The 25,307-nt window shown below is 41.9% G+C and overlaps 1 protein-coding gene across 1 annotated transcript in view; it reads left to right on the top strand.

Moving 5' to 3' along the window:
• The window catches only part of EDNRA (endothelin receptor type A), a 62,655-nt gene extending 43,285 nt beyond the window's left edge, over positions 1-19,370 (top strand). The window contains exons 4-8 of the mRNA XM_083171294.1: positions 1,642-1,840; positions 9,125-9,277; positions 11,051-11,184; positions 13,595-13,703; positions 15,243-19,370. Of these exons, the coding sequence (XP_083027420.1) occupies positions 1,642-1,840; positions 9,125-9,277; positions 11,051-11,184; positions 13,595-13,703; positions 15,243-15,380 (733 nt within the window). The 3' untranslated portion in view covers positions 15,381-19,370. The remainder of the gene's footprint in view (positions 1-1,641; positions 1,841-9,124; positions 9,278-11,050; positions 11,185-13,594; positions 13,704-15,242) is intronic.
• The last annotated feature ends 5,937 nt before the right edge of the window (positions 19,371-25,307 follow it).

Below are 25,307 nucleotides of genomic sequence, written 5' to 3' on the forward strand. Positions count from 1 at the left end.
GATGCGGTCGGCGGGGGGGGGGGGGGGGGGGCGCTTACCTGTATACTAGGCTGTGAGTATATGCAGTCGAGTGAACACGTCTGAATCAGGCAGCCGCACATGCTACACACCCCTAGTTACCTCCCTGATGCTCATCACAGGATCTGATTTGCACATGCTGAGAACAATAAAAAGACCTCTGCAAAATAAAAAGATTCAGCTTCCATCAGCCCCTCTGTACTATTGTTGAAAGGTACAAGTTGGCCCATTACAATATGGCACTAAGCCTACCTAGTACTTTTTATACAGCTTTGAAGTCTAAATTTCCCATTTATTCCCTGGTTGGATTATGACTGCAGTAAAAGTCATGGTACTGTATATTGCCATATAAAGTTACATGAGAGGTTCGGGCACCATTGTTTTAACACACACGTGAGTAAAGCAAGTGCTACCATCTGACACATTTGTTAAGAATTTGGTAAAGGGTCATTAATGAGACCGGTAACCACAGTTTTCGGACACTGATTAAAAACAGGCTGCAGGAGACATGAATCCAACAACACTTCTGTGATCTCTATCTGCTTACACTGCAACACAGACGACATCTGCGTACAGAATGTCTATTACTGCTCTTATAATAAAACAGCCAGATGTGGATCAGCACTAGACAGAACATTCTACACAGCTACTAGTGACCTCACTTCTCAGAAGAAACAAATACTAAATTTCCATCAAAGCAAGTGGTGTAATCTTCAGTAATTCAAAACAGCAGGTACACAACTACAAACTGTGATGCTCAGAGGAAATTGAAGATAGATAAAAGGGGCTCCGATATGATCATTTTGTAACTCAATTTAAGGCATATTTATTAATATTATTTTTAATAATCAGGGTGTTTTCACACCCTTTTCACATTATTTTATTATCACAGAAAATGTATGAAATGGCAGTTGATGAAGAATTCACAAAATTCTCCCCTAAACCCTTAAATTTTGATTTTTTTTAGTAAGCAGGTCATATTTACCATATTTGTCATGGGCTAATAAAGTTTACTAAAATGAAAATGTAAAACAAATAGCGGCGGGAGCGTTGGGATAATAACTCCATCTTCAGATGGCATTATTGGGGCTACTCTCCAGTTCCACTATTCTGCTCTGCTCTGAAAGTAAAACAGAGCTCAGAATCTGTGGTCAGCCTTGTGTGTATAAATAGATCACAGGGTGATGACTGAAGGAAATAAAAATATAATAAAATAAAGCTTGCTGTTGCCGCCAGGGATCAACCTGCTCCTTCTCTCTATGACTCCCAGCCGGCATCCCTGTTTAAAAGCACATATCAGCTGACTTACTGTAGGACACACACAGAAGGAATACGACAAAGATCCCTGGGTGTTGCTGTTGAGGTTAGTGTAGGGTGGGGGTTGGTTACACACATACATGTAATAGGTTTCACTTGTTCCACAGTTTACATGTACCAACTCAGATAATAATTAGAATGTTATGAATAACAGTAGTCGTTGGTTGAGTCCAATGCCCCCCCAAAAATAAGATATATGAAAACAGTGTGAAATGATAAAAATATTAGTGAAGTGACCACAAGAATCAAATACTTTGCAGTGCTTTTTAAACATCGAAGACTAAATGAACATATTCTTAATTTTAGGTACAGAGCAGTTGCATCTTGGAGCCGAGTTCAAGGGAATGGAATCCCGCTGATCACAGCCATTGAAATCATTTCTATCTGGGTGCTTTCATTTGTCCTTGCAATCCCTGAAGCAATTGGATTTGTCATGATAAAATTCGACTACCGCGGTGAACAATACCGAACTTGTATGTTCAATGCAACATCTCCATTTATGGAGGTATGTATACCGTGTATTTGAAGTGCATGCAATCAGGGATAGCTACACTTTTATTGCTCTTAAATCATGTTCATAATTTCAGAACTACAGTATTAAAGAGATTCCTTTGCTGAACATGTCTGTATGTTTGTTACATATAGGAATGTCTTCAGTTCACAGAGTTCATTCACATCCTGAGGAGAGGAAGTAGTAGAACTGGCTGAAGTTCTATGGACACTACAATAATTTAGGCATATTAGAAACTAAGGGCCTGATACAGAGATGTACTAATGCTAATATTTACTGTCGCATTGTGCGTACACCAAGGTACCTTAGCGATAGTAGTTCGTAGTGTGCTGTTGCCCATATAGAATCGCCAGCCCTCGACAGCCACCAGGCCCCACCATCCGTTGAAAGGAGGTGCACGTCCACGAGACTCTGCCATCCGCCGCCTCCCCGTTGCTGGTCCCCACCACCCCCCACACCCTCTAACCCTGCCTGTCTCCTTGAAGCAGAGACGGGCAGGGTTTCCACTGCCGAGTGACTGGGATGCGCGTGCGTGTGAGGCGCTCGCGCGTCCTAGTCTGACGGAGTCCCTCTCAGCTAGCGCTTGCCAGCGGGGACATTCTGGAGAGCACTGGAGCTGAATGAGAGGGGCTTCATCTGTATGTGTCAAAATAACATTCACACGAATGCCAGTACCCCAGTTTTCCAGTAGAACGTTGCCCACACTGCTTCCACCAGCTTGCCTTCTCCCCAAAGCATATGCAGGTGCCATCTCTTCCTTAATTTTACATCAAGTAGATGCACCGGACTAACCACATGATGAAGAACTAAACGTGATTCATTAGACAAGGCCACCTGATCTAAAGAATCAGGGCCCATGCTGACAGGGGTCAGCATGGGCACTCTGTCCAATATGTAGCAATGCAGCCCCATATGGAACCTTTCTATCATAGAGAGCAATATCTTTTTTCTCAACTTGTGCTACAGTAGTTCTTCTGTGAGGACCAGATGGGCTAGACTTCACTCCCCACAGGCATAAATGAATGACGTCTCTTTTTATCTTTCCTTGGACCACTTTTGGTAGGCTTTCCACTGCATTCCTGGCACACTCGACAAGACCTGCAATTTTGGAGATGCTCTGATCCCATAGCCACAATTACTCTTTAAATTCCTTTGTCATGTACAAGCTTTAGCAAGCATCCATCGTGGTCAAGTTTGCTTATACAATTGTAAAGCGCAACGGAATCTGCTGCGCTGTATAAGAAACGGTAAATAAATAGAAGAGCGTACATCACGGTATTGTATCTGACAGTTATGATAATTATACTCTAAAATTTGTGCCATGAGAAATTAACAAATGGAAGATTCCATTTGAGAAAATATTTATCAGTATTTTAATAATAATGCCATCCATGATATTCTTACAAGTAAAATTACATATAAACATACCTCCCAACATTCACAGTTTGTGAGTCGGGACACTCAGGATGTAAAGCTGCTCCGGCACCAGAAAAGGGACATGGCATCTGCAAAAGGGGGTTTGGCTTTGCAATAATGACACTATCGCGAGCCCTGCCTCCCATTTTCATCATTGGGGGTATGGCCAGTGCCCTGTAAGCTACTGGCATGTCCCCAGACCCTCTTTCTCCCGTAAATAGACGTTGTGTGCAAGTGTACATTATCTATTCATGGCTGCTCGGGTGGGACAGCTGGACAGTCCCAAAAAAGCAGGGGCTGTTCTGCAAAAAATTGTGACAGTTGGGAGGTATGATATAAATGTTATTCATATTCCTCTACAGTATGTATACCAGAAATTCCCAAAATATTTTTGAGCTATGGCATTCATCAGAATTTTTTAAAGCACCCATAAGCCAAAGATTATTACTGAGAAACAAAATAAATTGTGTTAATATTTCATTCTGAGGGCCAGATGTATCAAGCTTCAAAAGTGATAAAATGGAGAGTGATAAACAGCCAGCAAATCGGCTCCTACCTGTCATGTCACAGGCTGGGTTTGAAAAATAACAGGTAAGAGCTGATTGGCTGGCTGTTTATCTCCCTCTATTGTATCACTTTTGAAGCTTGATACATCTGGCCCTTAGGCATAGTTCTATATAGGGACAGGATTCTCTTCTGTTTGTACATATATTTTATGATTGGCAGCCACAAGCACTGATTTTGCCTATTACATTGAACATAAATAAATGTAATTGTTCCTTGAGTCCTAACCTAAGGCAGCCCTGCAAGTGTCCTGAGGAACACCAGTGTGCCACGGCACACATTTTGGGAACCACTGCTGTATACTGTCAATTTGAGATAGTTCCTTGAAAACATTCATGGATAGTCCACAACCTCACTTAAGCCTATAAAAAAAATAATTCAGTAGTATATTGACCTTTTTAAGTTTAGTTTACTACTCCTTTTTTAATAATCCCTTAAAAAGGAGAGGCTTAAAGAGCTAAACTTGTAAAGCGCACTTCACACTGTGTGGGTGACAGTAATACGAATCTGTAATGTTTTATTTGGCAGATGAAAGGCGAGTTATATTTCTGTGTAATATTAATACTACGGGTAGAGAAGGAACTCAACAAAGTTTACTTTGAAAATGTAATTTATTGTAGTCTAACACCCATTATTAAAATGGAAACAATGCACTATTGTACATTATGGTTATTCTACAACACATTTCTTTATAACAGACCACGCCAAAGGAACCCATACTTTAATTGAAATCAGTTGATATAGCTACATATCTGGTTTATCAAAGCCATTTACCCAAATATAAACTAACGCATCATTTTTATTTATTAGATAGTATGGTTGATCATCGACGCTCACAAAAATTGATAAAAACCAATGCCAGATAGGTTTTTCATCAATGTTGGAGATTGATGGTACAGAGCTATCACCATTACCACCCATTTTTTTATACAATGATGCCCATTCCTATTAGATAGACAAGTATCCTCTTCTGAAGCCTACAGTAGTTTCTCAACTTTTCTTTATACTAGCTCTACAGAACTTCCTCTCGTTATGTTGTATCTGCTGTAATGGTTAAACTCCCCCTTTCCAGCCTCTGCTGTACTGTATCTCCTACTTTGTAAACTTAACCTTCTCTTTATCAGACCGCAACCTGACATTCTCCTGCCTCTCCCTGCCTTCATAGAAACATATTTACTTGTTTCTTATGCTCTCTTCCTCTCTATAGCTACTCTTGTCTTTACCCAACAGTACAGATGGAGTAGCTCTCAATGGAGCTGCTCCTGGCGATATAATCGCCATTTGCGGCCTCATACCAGCCAATGGAAGAGGGCGCACAAGGTGTGCACATGCCCGGTTCTGTTGGAGCCCTCCGCCGCTGGTCCCCTGCACCTAGCCGCAGCTCCCCCGCAGCCCCCACCAGCTGCCCCCACTCCCTGCCCATCTCCCTGAAGCGGAGACAGGCAGGGAAGCCACTCCCCGCCGCCTTGCTGACGGGGGACACACGAGCATGTGAGACGTTCACGCATCCCTTTCAGATGGAGCTCCTGTCCAACAGCCTGCACCAGCTCAGGACATCTGGCGATCCTGCAGGCTGGCTGACAGGCACTCCATCTGTATATGTTCATCATGTCAAAATTCAGAATGTCGGCAATGATGTTGGGGGTATTAAATTAGCGCAGATTTTTTTGCCTAGGCGAAAAATCTGCACTTTTCTCCATTTTATAGGGCAAATGGGGATTTTCCATTTTCAGTTGCAGGGATCAACTAGCCGCCTATCCACATGTTGCCTCCATTTATGATGATTTTTGAGGCATTTTTCACCAATGCCTTTTGCTAAAAAAAAAAAAATCAAAACAAGTGAAAAGGCATTGGTGAAAAATGCCTTCAATAATGTCAAAAATGGATGCGAATGAATAGTTGGGTCGGATTGGTTCCATTTTTATGCCTATGCAAAAAAATTTTACTAATTGAATACCCCCTTAGTCATAATAACAATTTTATGAATGTCAACAAACAGTATGTCAACAGTAGATTTTAGTCGCCCAACACTCAAACGCTGTATTTACATTTGTAATTAAAAAAAGTAGATCAATTGTAAACGGTTTATATTTGATTTTGAGAACCTTAGACCATACAGACCATACCTCCCAACATGATCCTCTCCAGGAAGGACAGAGTGCTCTATTTCTGGAATTCCCTCTTAATGTATGACTGCCATCACCTGATTTGAACAGGGGAATTAATAAGAAAGGTGTTTCAACACAGGTGATGCCAATCATTTATTTATTTATTTACAGTTTCTTATATAGCGCAACATATTCCGTTGCATTTTACAATTGGAAACAACAATGATTAAACAAACTGGGTAGAAATAAACCAACATAGAGGTAGGAGAGCCCTGCTCGCAAGCTTACATTAATTAAGAGGGAAGGAATAGAGCACTGTGTCCCTTATGGAGAGGGTCATGTTAGGAGGTATGCTTTAGAATGGCAAACCACAAATGAGAATTCTGAATGCAAATGCAAGTTTCATGTTATGAACCATAAAATCAGCTCATAATAAGAACCGGTTAATAAATATCACAATTTAACCCCAACCACCCCATATTCATTCCAACCCTACCCAAACAGTACACATTCTGCAAATTGCAAATTTACAAACACAAGGCTGAACAACATTCTGCAGAATGGCAACATAAAAACGGAGCCTTAAGGCCCAAACACACTGGGCGACTTTGAGCTGAAAGTCACTCAAAATAGCAGGTTTGAGCGGCTTTCAGCTCAAAGCCGCCCAGTGTGTATGGCCTGGCGATGAGCAATGAGCACTGCTGCGCGCTCCCGCAACATCACCGGGTTATACCAGCAGATGAGCGGCTTTAAGGACGGCTTTGCAAAGCGCTCCGCTATGCAACACCCTCCTCCCCCCCTCCGTCGTTGCCGGGTAGGGGGAAAGCCGCTCAGTGTGTATGCACTAAGCGGCTTTCCTCGCAGCGATGAACGCTATCATCGCTGTCCATACACCCTGGGCATAGTCACCCAGTGTGTATGGACCTTAAAGATAATGTTACAGGAAATTTGTAGCTCTGTATGTTGTTCTGCTGGCAAACTATTTGCGTAAAATATCACCACAATTATACTCATCTCTATTTAGCTAAAACTAATATATTGCTACTTAGTATGAATATCTAGATTGAGCCTATACAGATAAATAATGAGGTTTTTAGCGTATCAGTCACATTGGGCCTTATTCTGGTCTGTGCGGCCGGAGTCGATTATGCGGTCAGGACCGTGCATCCTAAACCCCGCCTTCCGTACGGATCGCTCACTCCGTCCGAATGCGGTAAGCCGCTGACCGCACGGAGCACGAGTGGATTTCTCATGTATACACCTCCTCCATCTCTGGGAACCTCCCCCATCATTCGATGGTCGCATACCATCGAATGCAGGACCGAGCGGTCAGGCAGCTCCCGCGAGCTCAGACCACTCGGGCATTTCTCCGTGCAAAAGCAGGGATCTGGGCGGGCAGCTGACATCCGGCGATGTCATATGTCTGCCCCCTACACGTGCGTCACGGCCGCATTACCATACGTACGCCCAGCGTGTTCATGGGAACGCCCATGAAACGCGGGGCGTATGCATATGTTAATGAGGCCAAACAGCCCTTCACGCCCCTCTCCTCCCCCTGTTCGTAGTGTAAACAATTCATGCGGAATTTGGACGTATGTCCCTTTCGCACATGCGCAGATATGCCTCTGCACATGCGCAGACACAAAACATCGGCGGAACGAACGCACGCGGACATATCCACACCAACCAGAATAAGGACCATTGTCTCAAACATTTATAAATTCAGACTGTTACTGGATGGGACTGAGTAGAGTACAGCTCTAGCATGAACTGTGGTTGAACAGTGCTTTATCTCCCTTGGAAATCAGCATGCTAGACTTCTAGAAGAATTGTGGCACACAAGGAAGCTTACTTTAAATGCACACTTCCTGTTGAAAATTGTTAACATCTGGACCTGCGGGAAAAACAAAAGCACTTTTATTCTTCTCAGTCAGGCCTTGATGTAAGATGAGAGGGACGCCCTGTTCAGTACTCATATTTAATCAGTCACAGGCATTCCATATAAACCCAATTTCTTCATTTATGGGGAAGAATAGGAAAATACACTTTATTTTCTTTCCAATCTGTACATGTTTTATGTGTTTATATAACTAGACTTGTTTTTTAACACATTGCTTTATGAAATAAATGGATGAGCTCCTTCCCACATAAACATGTTATAGGTGAGTAACGATGATGACTAGGATTGATGAGGGTAAAAGCATAATGGACCATTTGTAGCCTTAAAGGGCAATTACAGTGTATCCCGCACTGTGGTGATGCGCTGAGACCAGGATCACTCTGTGCACAGTGAGAAGCCACTCTGACTTAATTAAGCATGTAGTCATCTTTGACCTCTGTCACATGAAAAGACACTCAAAGGACAAGCTTAGCCTTTATCCTAGATTATGTTGTGTAACAGGAAGATTTTCTAATAATGTAAATGCCTCCACTTCCAAATAACCCCTGATATGTCTACCTATTGGGTCATTGTATGGTACACTACAAGATGATGACCAATAGGATCAATGTATGTTCAAATGTATCTTTCTGGTTGGATAATCCTGATACACATATTGAAAATAAAATGTGTGGCCAGACTAGGTACAAAAACTTCACAAGTCACAGTGTGTGGATAGCTTAAGCAGGGCCACCGACAGGGGGGTGCTGTGGGTATAGCTGTCCCGGGCCCCGGCAGCTCATTTTGCCCACAGCAACCCTCCGATGTATGCTGCTACTCCATCTGTCCCAAAGCACAGCCTGGCTTCTTCAATGCAGGAATTCGGCAGCCAATTAAAATGCTGCACCGGCTTTTGAGCCAATCAGAGCTCCTGTACCGTTAGCCAATCAGAGTGCCTGCCGATACACAAGCTCTGATTGCCTCACCTGCCAGGGCTGCATTTTAATTACCTGCCAGCTTCCTGCATTGAAGAAGCCAAGCTATGCTACGGGGACTGCTGAGTTGGGCGGTAAGTGAAGAGAGGGGGGAGATGTGGGTCCACACTGAGCTTATCCACGGTGCCCAGCAGGAAGGGGGCGGACTGAAAATCAATCCCGGGCCCCAAAATTCCTGATGGCAGCCCTGAGCATAAGGGATCGTAGCTTGTGAGAAATGGCTTACACATTAAATCAAGTAGGAAAATGGGAACTTTAAAACAGTTGTTGTAAAGTTCATACACCTAATAACATGTGCATTTTTCTTTCCTTCCAGTTTTACAAGCATGCAAAGGATTGGTGGCTGTTTGGCTTTTATTTCTGTGTACCCTTGGCCTGCACTGGAGTGTTTTATACACTGATGTCCTGTGAGATGCTACACCAGAGGAAAGGAAGTCTGAGGATCGCTCTAAGTGAGCACCTGAAACAGGTAGTTACTGGACAGCTGCATTGTGCTGTGACATTACCTGACTGAAAGGTATACTTTTTGGGTGTGGTATAGCAGTTTTACAATGTCTAGGTCGACTCCAAAAGGTCTACATGCACAAGGTCAACTCAAGCAAAAGGTTGGCACAGAAAAGGTCGTCATGCATTTTTAACAGGTTTTTTGGGGTGTCAGTGTCGATACCTGAGCATAGCACACTTTACTGAGTCTATGTTGATAGCAATGTATGAGAAAGTTTTAGGTGACCTATTCCTTTTGTGAACCTTTTGTCCGTGTCAACCGAATATGTCTCGATCATATGTAGTCAACTTATTGACTGTTAACCGATACAGTGTCTGTCGGCCATCTTGATATATTACTAGCTAGCACAGAACAGAAATGTTCAAGTGTTAATATGAGCACTAAGCATATCCACAATCCATATACACACATACAATAGGCTTTCATCCATGGCACGCAACCATCTGTGGGGCCTGAGCTATGTGACCACACCATCTAATACATATAGAGTGATAATAAAATAAATCCACGTGTCAGAGGTTCCCAAACATGGGCCCTTATTCTAATCGGATCGGTACGGCCCGCGTGCGGCCGTACCGCCGATGTTTTTACTCTGCACATGCGCAGAGGTCAATCTGCGCATGTGCAGCCCCCTTCGCCGCAGACGGATTTCGTCCGCCGCAAAGGGGGCGTATAGGGGCGTGAGAGGCATCATGCCCTCATTTCCCTATGTGTACGCCCCGCGTTTCATGGGCGTTCCCATGCAAACGCGGGGCGTACGCATGGTAATGAGGCCATGACGCAACTCATGGGGGCGGAAAGCTGACGTCGCCGGATGTCAGCTTTCAGCCCCCATACAAGCTACCACACGGACGATTGTCCGTGTGGTCTCAGCTTGCGGGAGCTGCCGCGGCGTGCGGACCTGCCTTCGATGGTCGACGACCATCGAATGCAGGGGGCAGCTCCCACCATGGTGGAGGCGTAGCCTCCACCATTTTTATGCGGATCGCCAGCCGTCCGTGTACGGACGGCCGTGGCGATCCGTAGGGTGGGCGGGGATTCGTCTGGTGCGGTCGCAGCCGCATATGCGGCTCGACCGCACCAACCAGAATAAGGGCCATGGTCTTCAAGGCACCCTAATGGTCAGGCTGGGTTTTGGTAAATGACAGTTAGGAGCTAGTTGGTTTGTCATTTATCACTCTCGATTTTATAACTTTTCAAGTCTTAGTGCATCTCGCCCTCAATGTTAAAAGTTCTGCCTTTTATGTAAAGCTGGGGACACACCAGGTGATATTTTGAAAAAAGTGTCCAGTGTGTAGGTGCTATGTTGCTGAAGATGCACACTCCTGCGGGTCATCAGCAACATGCTTTGTCACGCCTAATTGCAGGATGAATGAGGACACGCTAGCAAGGGCCGGCATCACCAATTGTGTATGCATCTGCCGGGTCCCAACTCGGTCTCAATGCCCGTCCTATAATGTGTACCCAGCTATAAATCCAGATAACATGCCAAACACTGAGGGGTAGATTTACTATGATGGGAGTTCTATTGCCTATAGCAGCCTATCAGATTCTATCTATTATCTTCTAGAAGGTGCTAAATAAATAGGAAGTCGAATCTGATTGGTTACTACGGGTAACATTCCATCTTCCATAGAACTCCCATTTGAGTAAATGTATCATTTATATTTAACTATTATTTTTAAGCTACTGATGTTAAGTTATAATTTTGATGTTCTCTTAAATGTACTCACACAGCGCCGTGAAGTTGCCAAGACAGTGTTCTGCTTGGTGGTGATATTTGCCCTGTGCTGGATCCCTGTGCATCTGAGCAGAATAATTAGAAAAACAGTATACAATGAGCATGACTCTGGCCGATGTGAGCTTCTAAGGTAATGTACATACATTAAATTACTGTATAGTTCTCTTCCCAAGATGTATTAAACTTGCTTAATTGGTCTTGTCACATCTAAAAAAATATTAATGTATTTCAAATGCCATTAAGTTTTGCTTAGTTAAAATTATAACTATAATATCTAACCCAAAACCTTTATTTTTTTTTTTACTTTGCTAAATCAGATGACTCCACCTTCTCATTTACATACATTGTCAGCGGCAATGACATATGATGATAGTTAGATGTAATGTAAATATAAATATGTAAATAAGCAAAAATAATCTGAGGACAGTTCTGGAAGGATAACATGAAATAAATATCATATATTTGATGGACTAATATATACACACTAGATGATTTTATAAAAGATATCGGTCATTATGGACCTTCTGAGTGATAACGATAAAAAAATAGTTTAGTGTGCATGCTCAATATTGTGAATGATGCGCGCTCCCCAATGTTGTCTATATCATCAACAAGGCATTCTAGCAGTGGGGGCTGGGTAACATCATTGAACAATATCGGGTAACGTCATTGAACAATATCGTTTATTGGTATCATTCAATGTGTATGCACAAAATCATTTGCCCGGGAGTTCAAAGAACAACACTGCCAATATCGCTCATGGAGCATATAGACTAGTTTGTATGGTGCTTAGGGATGCTAATAAGTCAATTAGGGAGAGAGTACATTGGATTATTCAGTAGCCACTTTATTAGGTGCTCCATGCATTGAAATATGGTGACTGTGGAATAGGGATGCCAATCACAGGTAATTTTTTTTAAACCCGGAATTCGGGATTGAAAAATGCCCAATCCCGGGATTCCGGGGATCCCGGGATTGGTTTCCCTAATTTAACAAAAAAATGCCCGCATATTTACCTTTATGGCAGGGTACGGGCGGTAGCAGCTGGGAGCTGGGCGGGCAGGTGGCTTGAACCGGGCCAGAGATCTGTGCTGCTGTAGGGGAGCTGGAGCTCGGCGCCGGGTAGCTGGGCCAGGGAGCTGGAGGTGCATCTGGGAGCCGACAGCGATGCAGAGCGGCTGATCGGCCTTCAGCAGTGCTGCTGTTCAGCCTGCGAAGCATGACCTCTGACCGTCATGCTGCACAGAGCCGCAGGCCGGGCATCGGGAACAGCTGGGCAGCATCTAAGTAAGTGCTCAGACACTGCCCGGATTGGCCATTCTACTGTGGAACCTTTGGAGTACCATGAACATATTATCATGTATATAACCAGCTTGAGATGTGCTTTGTGGCATTGTTCATGATCCTCCTGGAAGTAGCCAATAGATCAGGCATTCCCAACCACGGTCCTCAAGGCACACCAACAGTGCAGGTTTTAGTGATATCCAGGCTTCAGCACAGATGGTTTTATCAGAATCACTCACGTACTAATTGAGTCACCTGTGCTCAAGCCTGGATATCACTAAAACCTGCACTGTTGGTGTGCCTTGAGGACCGTGGTTGGGAATGCCTGCAATAGATGATAGGTAGGCTGTCACCATAAAGGGATGCACATGGTCATTAACAGAGCATTTAAATGATGCTCAATTGTTATTCAGGGTCTTAATGTGGGCCAAGCAAATTCCCCACATCAGGGCACCACTGATGTGGGGAATGGTTTCATGTTGGTTGTACAAAATCCTGACTCGACCATATGTAGCTTAATTTCAGATTTTTTAGCTGGAATAGAACCAATTGTGGTCTTCTGCATCTCAAACCATCCACTTCAAGTTTAACATGCTGTGCCATGCTAAGATTCAGGGCCAGATGTATCAAGTTTCAAAAAAGCGATAACATGGAGACTCCAGCTCCTTACTGTCATGTTACAGTCTGGGTTGGAAAATGACAGTTGGGAGCCTATTGTCAGGGTATTTTTTATCACTCTCCACTTTATCACTTTTGAAGCTTGATACATCTGGCCCTTGGTGATGTTATTAAGCAAACTGAACCCCCTCCCTAAGTCATTTTTCAGAATCCATTTCCTTGTCTCCAGCTGGTCTAAAGCAGTGGTTCTCAACCTAGGTCCTCAAGTACCCCCAACAGTGCACGTTTTCCAGGTCACCTGTCAGGTGCACAGGTGCACTCATTATTCACTGACACATTTTATATGATTGCAGGGGAAGCTAATTATTTCACCTGTGATTCTGTGTGGAGACCTGAAACACGGGAACTGTTGGGGTACTTGAGGACCGAGGTTGAGAAGCACTGGTCTAAAGGATAAGTGTTATAATATAGCATGTTCCAGATTCTGAAATACCCCTTTTAATACTGCTTTGCATATTCTACATTTGTGTCTGTCTCCAAGTGTAATAAGACACTGAGGTCCAGATAATACTTGCAGGACTATACATCATGGTGTGACAGACAACTCATTAATATATTTATTTTCTTTTGATGTCTAGCTTTCTGCTGGTGATGGACTATATCAGTATTAACTTGGCGGCACTGAACTCCTGTATAAATCCAATAGCACTCTACTTTGTGAGCAAGAAGTTTAAAAACTGCTTCCAGGTAAGAAAATTAATCATTGAAAGAGTCTGCACAATGGGCTAATTCAGACCTGATCGCTGTGCTGCTAATTTGAAGAGCCCTGCAATCAGGTGTACGCCACCCCACTAGTGTGAAACCCACGCAAGCCTGTGAATAGCTTAGATCGGCTTGCAAAAATTATCTGGATTGGTGATTGGCTGCAAATTAAATCGCAAGTCACTTATCATCAAATGATTTTTCCACTGTGTGCAGATAGAATCAGACAGCTCAGTGCCAGAGCTGACAACGCACATCTTCCCCTAAAATGTCTAGCTATGCCTGCGTTTTCCCTGATACCCCCTCAAAACAACCAGTTACCACCCACAAATGCCGCCTTCCTGTCAATCACATTGTGTATGACCAGCGATCAAAAAAGTAGCAGGATTTTATCACAAGATAAGCCTTGTGCAAGTGTACTAGGGGCCGTAAGCATGCACAGACTATCGATAATTGCCCTCAGCTGTTCCAAAACATACTGCACATATTCATAAAAGTGTAAGGAAACATGACATAACCAATGTTATTACCTAATCCATAAGCTTAGTGTTAACCATAGTCATGTAATTACATGTTTTCTAGTTCTCATAGAATCACAAATGATATAATTAGTAATAAATGCACCTGAACTTCAGCAAGGAAAGATTGATGACATACATTGTTAGGTTGTCCTAATCACTGGATATGTGAAACACTTCTGTTCCATATACCCTGTTAATCATGCCCCAAAACTAACTCTGGTACACACCAGGACGACCCGCTCACGATGCACATCGTGAGCGGGTCATCAATGTCTCGTCTCGTCCGACCCACTTACGATCATGCAGAGCGCACAACCCGCTCACGATGTGCACCGTGAGTGGGTTCTGATCCGATGGGGACCCGCACTCGGGTGTATGGTCGTTTCCAGATCCTACCTGCTGCGATCAGAATCGGATCAGAACAGGACAGAAAAGGGCTCAATCACCACCAGGGCTTAAAGTGGTCATGCAGAGGTGGGGGAACTCAATTCTACATGCCACCTAATTACTACCCCTCCCCAGCCCCCATTAGGCAGATACAGGGCCAATGGTAGGGTTTTTGGCATCCCCCTGCAAACTAGAATGCCTTTCTGTGAGAATTACTGTGCAGGGCCAATGTGAAGGTTAAAATGTTCCACCTCACCATTAGAGGTGGTAGAACTCAGTTCCACCTCGTTCCCCCTCACTTTAACCCCTGATCACCACACAATCTACATCCAATCGGTCAGAATTGGATCTAGATTGATGGAATCGGATCCCCGTTGTCCTGGTGTGTACCCAGCATAAATCTAAGCATTGCAAGTACTGTACCTATGTACTGTATAGTTGAATATAAATTGTATCCTCAATTGTTTGCTTTATTTTGGTTGTTACTTGTAAGTATAACAAAGTCATTATTTGCACAACTTGCTTTAGTGAAGATATCAGTAAAATTCTGATATATAATTATTAATCAACATCATCAAATATACCATTACCTGCTAATATTTTTTTTTTATTCCAGTCATGCCTGTGCTGCTGCTGCCAGTCAAAGACCCTGACAAGCACATCTCCAATGAATGTTACCAGTATTCAATGGAAAAACCATGACCAAAATTACTACATAGCTGACAGGAGCAACCACAAGGACAGCCTCAACTAGCCACAAACTCAAACAGCAGCACCATGAACCGCATAAAAGAAACCAACATGTCTGCTTTCTCCAACAGAGTCTCTTACACAAGATAAAAATTAACACTTACCTGCAGATAATGATGAACCCACCATTCCATTTTAGAGAACCTGAAGCACTGTCAAATCACAGTTACAAGCACATGTTTTTTATTGGCTGTAATACAGTCTTTATATTTCATACTTGGCAATGTGTGCAACCAGGCAATTGACATTCTACAAGCGTTCCAGACAGTGAAGCGATAAATAAAGTTATTTTGAGACTGTCATGCAATAACTTTGGTTATCAGTGGTGGAAACCCTGGGGGAAACGTTGGGCTAGTAATTGTAAATGCTGGGACCTTCATCATATGGAGATTCAGAATGTCATTGAATGTACTTCAAGTCCCACTGTCTGCAAAACTGGGACAAAACAACAGTATTTCTATGTAATTATTATATAAAACTATAATTACTTTGTATATATCAATTTTTATTTAATGTTGTTTCTCTAAATATATATATATATATTTTTAATCTGAAAGCATAGAGGATTATGAGGTATTGCATAAATAGCATGCGTTTTACTAGCATTTTTGCAGGAAAGGAAAATGTTAGGCATAAGAGATGTATTTTGTAGCACTTCTTATTTAAAGCCTCACCTTATACTGTGTGTGCAGATAGTGGATCTTTGTTAATGCATGGCAACATGACGATAAGTGTGTTCATGCACTTATTAATTTTAAATATTATTCACAGTTTAACATTAAACGTCAAATGGAACATATTATACAAGCTTAACACAGCACATTTTCAGGATGCAGATATTCCGTTATATAATGCATCGCTGGATGGTACAAACATGGAGGACATCAATAGAAAAGAAGTTCCAGGAACGCATGAAGTGTAACTACTGGTTGGCCAAGGTGGCACATACCAGGAAGCTAATAAACGAAGGGATGAGGTTGGTGCTGCCCAGCTCAGGTACCCATAAATGATATCCCCTAGGGGGCAGGCAGGCACCCGATACCAGAGAAGGCTCCCCCAAAAAATTATACTAGCCTTGCCTTTTTGTCCAAACTCCTGTCTCTGTCCTCCATCATAGAGTCTCCATGATGTTGTGGCCCAGATGTGCAGACAGTGAGACTTTATGAGGCAATGCAGCTAAGTAGCCATTTTAGCTAGTCACATTCTTCACTGTGGCAAAGCCATCAGACTCCTAGATAAGGTAGTGGGGGAAAAAATATAAAAAGTATCTGGTGGGGCGCTGAGTGGTGAGCCGCTGTGCTAAGCTGCAGTTATGTGGAACGGGGTGTCACTCCCGCTAATGGATGCAAAAAAAGAGAAAGGGGTAAACTGCGCTATGTAAGTAGTTACCAACGGATTTGTGGAAACCGAAGATTATATATATCACTATTTTAATTAAAAATATATTGACAAGATAAAATTGACATACAACATATACATGGGTAAGAACAATAGTTAATGAGTGACTTATAGCTCAGTGGAACTGAATAAATGGGTATAGTCGCCGATAGGTCATGTGACCTGTCATGGCTGTGTGTCTGTTCCTATTGATGCCTCTTTAATATGGCATGAGCCGGAGAGCAATTAGAAATGTTTCATTTGCAGCTTTATGGAGGATTCAGCCTCCTGTGCTTATTATAGCCTGAGATGTTGCTGCACTGGCTCGCTTGAGAGTGGATGGGGGTCTCGACCGGGTCGTCACCTGGGAGAACTAACTGCTAGGATGCAGACACTGTGGTGGCCTGTTGGTGGCTGAGCTGGGCGGGTCACTTGCAGAAAGCTACTCTGATTAACCAAATGACTGTGTGAAAAGCACAGAAGAAAAGACAAAATATATAAAACAAAGTATTTAGTGAAAGTCATACCAGGCCATGTACAATGACAAAAAGAATAGCCAACTGAGGGCAACACCTTTAATAAGTAAGAGCATCTAACTTATTTAATATAGAGAGAGATAGAAAGAAGGTGCTGTAATCATGTTCAGAGAGAATCCCATGATGCACCAGGGTTGTGTCCCTCACGCCGGCACAAGTAATGTACTATACTGCCCATTTTGTCTTTTGCTCTGGGCACAATTGTAAGTCTACTTAATGCACACTACCGCTCAGCCTAACTAGCAGCAGACTCGAGTCCTGTCATAGAGGCAGTAATGTGGTTAATAAATGGTCTCCCATGTGTTTCCTGTTAAATCTAACATATATTCACAGCTACATGAGAATATTAACCTATACTTTTTGATGAAATTGTGCAGCTGTGTAATCAAGGAGGAACATCCTTCACCAGTAACTACACATACCTCACTTCAAAGTGAAATCAGAATAACAGCTCCCTCCTTTGGGTAATTGGTTGGCAGATCTATAGCATTCATATGAAATATGTAAACATGTTCTCTGCATTGAATTATGACTGTTTACAGCACTGGTACATTTAGGCATTGCAACATACGCTTTATAAAATCAGTGAGATTGGTTCCATGCTCTCCCACTTCAGCGCAGACCGGAATGTTAGTGGTATAGGATAACTTTCTTAGAAGTCGCTTTCCACCGAGGGCTCAAGCGTGATTTTGAAAAAAAAAAATTTTTTTTGCATCATTTTCATATTGCACACAAGATCACAATCCCAAAATTAAAAAAGTTTCATGTAAAAATTTTTTTTTAAAAAGTTATCAATTTCTATTTAATGCTTTATAAAATGTAGCTGTACCGTCAGAGACTATTTAATGGCGTATGAGAGATCTTTGGTAATTTACTCTCTTGGTATTTGAAACGTATGTAATTATGTATATACTCATTGGATTCATTGTATTAGTGTTATTATTTAACATAATTCAAAATAATCTTTAGGCAGTGTTCTGTAGTAATACCCAAGGGCATGTAAGTGTAGTAACACAACCTATTTATTAAAGAGTGTTTCTGAGCCATTTTTACTATGTATGTAAATATATCAGAGTTCCTAGATTTTCATGAGCATTACACATATTTAATATCATTTCATAAATGCTACATTTCCTTTGCAGCCATCCAATCCATTCCAACAGGTATTCTCCAATGCAGTTTACTTTCTAACTCCACTTGACTGTTACGAAGAAGTTACTTTCATTGTTGCCATAAAGGGGGAGGGACCCCAGAACCATGTGCTACATTGAATAATAAAAGCTTGGAGAGAGATAATTTATCAATCAGTTTCAAACTGTCATTTTACAGGCGGTGTTTGAAAACTAGGAGCTTTTCATTAGTTGGTATCTCTCCACTTAGGGGGGGTATTCAATGTTTGCCTATAGTATTTCCAACAGTGGAAATATCAGCAGTTAAGCTATTCAATCCCGTCCGGGACTTGACCTACCAGTTGGGACTCGCCTGCTACAGTCTGTATTGTCGGAAACGGCCATGGATAGAAGAATCTGCAGCTGTTTCTCTACAACACAGACACATTTTCACCAATCCTCAGACTTTCCGACACTTGACAGCCGGAACATTGAATTCCACCTGTCGATTTGCAGTCGAGATAGGAGAAAACGGCCTGGGATTCCGACTGTTGGGACATTTCGACAGTCGGGATCCCTGATTGAATGCCCCCTAAGTCTCTCGACAACTTCCCCATGTCTGAGCTGGGCACAGGATTCTCATCATTCTCTTAGCAGATAAAAGAGACTTTAGCATTTTAAATATGTGGGTGAAATTCTATTCAAATCATTGATATGTAACATTAATTGTTTCATTATGGCTTAGTGATTTCTACTACAAAGCCACATATGTATTAAATACTTGTAAATAGTCTCAAAAATATTTCTCCTAATTTCCAGTGTATTTGTTAAAAGTATGCAAGATCTACGTTCAGAAATAAATAAAGTGAGCTTTGTTTCTTATCATGTCCTGTTTGATAAATGATTGTGTATGTTTCCATGGACCTTTCATCTTTCAGAGAGTATTTTACTCCAATAAAAAATGAGAATATAGCCTACGTTCTAAGGTCTGTTTGTAACAATAATTAGGTTTTGTTTGCTTAGCAATGCCTGGTCTGTAATTAAGATATTCCAGATTTATGTTATAATTCACATTATGCATGGAAGGGGACAGAATTGTTAGTGTCTTATATGGTTATATTTATATATTACTTAACTTTCATATAGATCCTATGGCGTGACAACTGGCATATTGTTTCAATTAAACCAATATATTTTATAAAGTACAGACATTCATGTACAGTATGATGCTAAAACAGATTCTACTGTAGCAATTCAGATGCTACCTTGAGACACTTAAATCCCAGTACGTACACTGAAATGAAATGGCTGGACAGAAGTTCTAAACTTAAAACAATAAAGACAGTAACATAACAACAATTTACAATACACAATAACCAAAAGGAGATGATTGCATATGTATTTATAGCAATTTTTTCTATAAAAGAAGGTTACTGATACTTAGGTATAGAAAACTAGTGAGAGAATAAAATAAATAGTTGAAACCATTCCAGAAATTACTATAATACATGTATGAAGAGGGCAGGGGTGGCACAGTCCGAGGAGGCAAGTGGCAGTGTTGTGGGTGTGGGAGCCGGCACACAGCGGAGTAGCGCACAATCACTGTGGTCTCTGTTAACAGCGGCTGTCAGCTCATCCATCTGCTCCCCCCCCCCCCCCCCTCCCACGCTGACACACTGCGTCTTGGCAAACCCAGCTCTCTTGTTTGTATGAAATTGTAAAAGGAGATGCCATGGAGGACCCTTTAAGTGGCCATCTACATTTCAGCTCCTCAGAGGTGTGTTAATGTTGCTCTCTCCACTGATTCACCCTAATTGGACCCGTTTCTTTCCTAGGCTTTTAAGTCACTTCTGGTGGGGACTGATTCAGCTGTCGGCTTTGCCTGTAGTTAAGTGCTGCAAGAATATTATAGTAATATCTCACTGGGTGTTTTGTAGTGGTTAAATGCATTGCTAAGATTAAAATAAATGTGTCCCATGGTGTTATTAATACATTAAATGGGCTGCTGGTTTAAAGTAAAGATGACAAAAAGCATAAATGTGCTGCTAGTTTAAATCTGAGGTGTCACAAGATGGTTTTATATAGCATAAATGTGCTGCTTGTACCTAGGCCACAACCCATTTTAAAATCGGGCGTGGCCTTGTGGAGCTAGGCTACGCCCATTTTTTGGCATAACATATATTTTGACTCATTGCCTCTAACTGTTTTGCCAGCCCAGGAGGCTATAAATTCTGCTGTAAATCTTGAATCATTTTGTAACTGTAGTCAGTGGCGGATAGTGTTTAATAATATAATAAGCATAATATAACAATGCCTGCATAGAATGTAATACAATTGTATTAAGATTGAGTCCAGCGGTCAGATCATGTTGGGTAGGTTTATTGACCAACAGTCACTGAGGAGGAGGAGCAGCAGCACAGATCAAAAACCCAGGTTTGTTTTGCCTTGCAAAAATTTTTGTTAACATTTGTGAATATATTACAATGACATTTATTTACAATCATTTTGCACTTGTTCAGACAGACATTGCAGCAATGATCAACATGAAGGATAGAATCATTGGGGTAAAAGTCAGAAGAATGGGAAGTCAATAGTAGCAAGCATGATCTAAAGACAAGTCCAATATGTGGTATACAGTGCTCATTAGCAAGCCAAATGGCTGCAGAGTGGGTGTGGATCGTTAGGCTGACCACTATTGGTCAACAGGCAGAAGGTCGGCACATGACAAAGGTGGATATGTATTAGGTTGACATGGTAAAAATGGAAAAGGTTGACATGGGAATGGTCGGCATGGGAAAAGGTCGGCATGAGTTTTGCAGGTTTTTAGTGGACGCCGTATTAGCTTTGGGCACTCTTATATTCTCCCTCTATGCACACTGGGATAATAAAGTATGAACAAATCATGAAAAACTCATCTCAACCTTTTTCATGTTGACCTTTTGACCATGTTCACCTAATGCATGTCAACCTTTTCATGTGTAGACCACCTGCCTGTCGACCAATCTTGGTCGACCTATTCAATGTAGACCTAGACACTGTTGCCCGAATGACCGCATACACTGCAAAGCAGTCGGTAAACAGACCAGGTCAGTACATAGTTACATCCAATATGGGACCAGGCAGGAGCAGTGTTTCCACTTACAGTATATATATTTTTTTCCTGGTTGCAGGGACATCTGACAATGTTAAGGTATAGTGTTTCCTCTTCTGGATTTTTTTTTCCTGGTTATAGGGAAATTTGAGTCTTGAAATCCCTTTAACCACAGAAAACAAAAATTCAAAACTGTATCCAATTTGTTAGCTCTCCTGTTACCACAAATGTGTCCACATACATCTATTCTCCGTGCCCTACTAGTTGCATTATACACAACGGGCCTGATTCTGGTTCACTCTCAAAAGTAAATTATCTCTCTACTGGACATAACCATATGCACTGCAGGTGGGGCTGATATAACATGCAGAGAGAGTTACATTTGGGTGGAGTTTGTACTTCAAACTGATATCTATATTGCAGTGTAAAAATAAGGCAGGCAGTATTTACTCGACAAAGAATCAAAATAACACCCAAATCTAACTATCTCTGCACATGTTACATCTCTCCCCCTCCCCCTGCAGTGCACATGGTTTTAGCCATTAGAGAGAGAATTTACTTTTGCGAGTGAACCAGAATCAGGCCCAACATGTGAGCTCCATTTGACTCTGCACCTCAGGGCTTCTTTTTGTATGACTTTTTTTCTGTTAAAAGGCCCAAAATGGAGTGAATAGGATGATACGCAAACATCTATTGCTTATTAAAATGATAGCCAGCATGTCTATAATTTTACTTTTAAATATTGTAATGTAGCATTTCATATGCAAAATGCTACATATAATTTGAATCAGCAGAAGCTGCTCGTGCGCCCTCATTTGCTCTGTAGAAGCATTTTAACAACACAAGTCATACAAAAAAGACACACAGCACTACTGAGACATGCCACTAGAAAGGCTATTTAACACAAAAGGAAGCTAGATGTATGTGTCCTCATCTTTATATGCACAGTTTTGGTGAGTAAAGTGTTAAATGAGTTGAAATATAAAGAATCAATTTTTTGTCATACAAAACCAGTTTTCTGAAGTTTATCTTTTTTCTGCTAAACCACCACCATTTCGTCACTCTTCAAATCTATCACTCTGTTGCATTAGTGGATAGAAATATATAGATCTAAAACAGTTCCAGGAACACACACTACAGAAGTGGAACATTGATCCTTACAGAATGGTAAATGAGAGTAATATATTTTATACCAAACTATTATGGGAACCACAAACAATGTGGGACCCTCATTTTTTTTTAATTATGGGTTCTAGATTACCCACCCTTCAGTTTAGTGACTTAGGATCAGTACATGCCTTGAGGCTGTCATCCCAGACTACTTTTATTTGGAGAAGAGTAATGGTGTGTCCCCACAGTGCGATTTGCACTATCAATTTTGACTACAGTATATAGTCAAAATCGCATAACACATAGTGTACTTTGCAGTGCCCAATTCCATCCTGATGCGCAGCCCTGCAGCATCGGAACCGAATGTAGACTGTGCAGCACAGTATGTTACTACTATCTCAGAATGAGGGTAATGCTGCTCAAAGCAGCATGGCCCCCACTCCCCCTGCCATGCCTTCCGCTCTACGCCAGCATATGCCGGCACCCCGCCGGGTCTCGGTGACCGCTGATATTGAATCGATATCGGCAGCTACCACATCGGCCCATGTGGGCACACTATAACAGTCTACATCTCACAGAAGTACAGTATTCTCATCCATATATCCATATTACATATTAAAATTGTACTTCATAAAATGGTGCAATTGTCTTTTGGTGTTTGACGTATTTTAATGGGTGAAATTCTATTTAATTCATTTTTGTTTTTGCTAAGATTAAGGTGTAAATTGACTTAAGGTGCCCATACACATTACAATTATTGCATACAATATTGTATACAATATCGCATCCCATCGCATCTCGGTTTTGTGATAAGATGAGATCTAGTATGTGTATGTTTTGCACATACTTTTTGTACTAGATCTCATCTCATCGCAAAACCGAGATGCGATATTGTATACAATATTGTATACAATAATTGTAACGTGTATGGGCACCTTAAGATGGGAGTTCTATATCTTCTAGAATAAATAAAAATTAGATTCTGATTGATTGGTTGCTATGGGCAACATCTCATTTTCAATAGATCTTAGTAAATGTACACCTAAGTGTTCCATGACGGTCTAGCGATTTCCACTACAAAGCCACATATGAATAAAATACTTGTAAATAATCTCTAGATTGCCCACCCCCCAGTTCAGTGACTCAGGCTCAGCTTACGTGCCTTGAGGCTGTCATTCCAGACTACCTTTATTTGAAGAGAGAATGACATGTGAATGACAGCAGATCCGATGTGATGCTTGGTCCCATGCGCATCGCACCAAAACCTGCGAGTCACAAGGGCTGAACAAGCAATCTCTGGGATTGATACTGAGCCTGGCTGACAATGCATGCAAAAGGACTGCTCAAGGGGTGGTTGCAGGCTACTTCTCCAGGGGGAGAAGTCACCCTAATGTATGCCCACCATAACAGTCTCCATTTTACAAGAGAACAGTATTCTCATCCAGATATCCATGAATTATATTAGTTATTAATATTGCATTTCTAATTTCCTCTCGGGCAATTTTCCACTTTTCTGTTGCGAAGGAGATATTGGAGCTGACCGTGTCCACACCCTTATAGGATTAGCCACACCTCCACTTCTCACAATTGGTCTTTATCCTGCTCTGCTTGAAATTATAATCTTATTGTGTTACGCAGCTTCTGATTAGAAATGAGCATATAGGAAAAATGCCCATAGGGGGTGATTCAGCTTCCACCACAGTTGGGCGAAAATCATTAATTGACGATTTTAGCACAACTGCGCAAACAGGCCTGCTGCAGTTAGCATGCATGAGGACTCAAACTGCAGTGATACGACTGCAGTCTGAGTGATGGGAGGGGCGGCATTGGCAATGGTTTGCCGTTCTTTGGAATACAGGTGTGTCCGGACTGTTTTTTTTTTTTCCTGGCGGCTGCAAGCCGTATAATGGCAGCTTAACAAGGCTAAGCAGGCAGGGGGATGCCAGACATTTCTGCAATGTGAATTAGATTATATTTCATCTATGCATGCTGGGTGACCTTGCCCGGTGCTGGGCAGCCCCAGCATGCAGAAGAAAAAAAGTTTGCAGTTTTGATTTTCTAGCAAAACTGTAACTGAAGCTGAATTAGTCCTATCAACACTTGTGAAGGCAGGGAAGTCTTATTTTAGCAACTGCAAATACTTCCCCTGTTATGTAATCTAACCCTAAATTATAGTTATTTTATTGCCCCATTTAGGGAAAAAAACAGATCTTTATTTACTGACTGTAAAATAACTCATTTGCATCCGTGTTACGGGCCTGATTCAGAGCTGATCACTGATGTTCGAATACGCAGACTGAGCAATTATCGATTCACTGTACATGCATATGCACCATATCACGCATGTCTGAGCCAAAATAACTTCAGAAACAGGAATGGATTTAGTCGCAATCCCCTCATAATTTGACTGCCAGGAAGTCGCGCCTGGGGGTGGTAACTGCCCATTTTCAGGGAGTGTCTGAAAAAACGCAGGCTTGCCGAGACAATTTAAGGGAGGGTGTGTGACATCAGCGTCGGCCTCGATCAGCCTGTCTCTGTTGCAGAGGTTTGGAAGGCACAGACTGTAAAAATTAGAGATGTGCAGGTTCTGATTTACTCTGATTTACTCTGATTTCAAAGTAGGATCTTATTGGCTATCAACTGTCAACAATGTCATGTGATTTGGGATAGCCAATAAGATCCTGCTTTGAAATCAAAGTAAATCAGAG

This window comes from Crinia signifera, chromosome 1 (assembly GCF_055691185.1).
Source record: "Crinia signifera chromosome 1, ASM5569118v1, whole genome shotgun sequence".
NCBI lineage: Eukaryota > Metazoa > Chordata > Amphibia > Anura > Myobatrachidae > Crinia > Crinia signifera.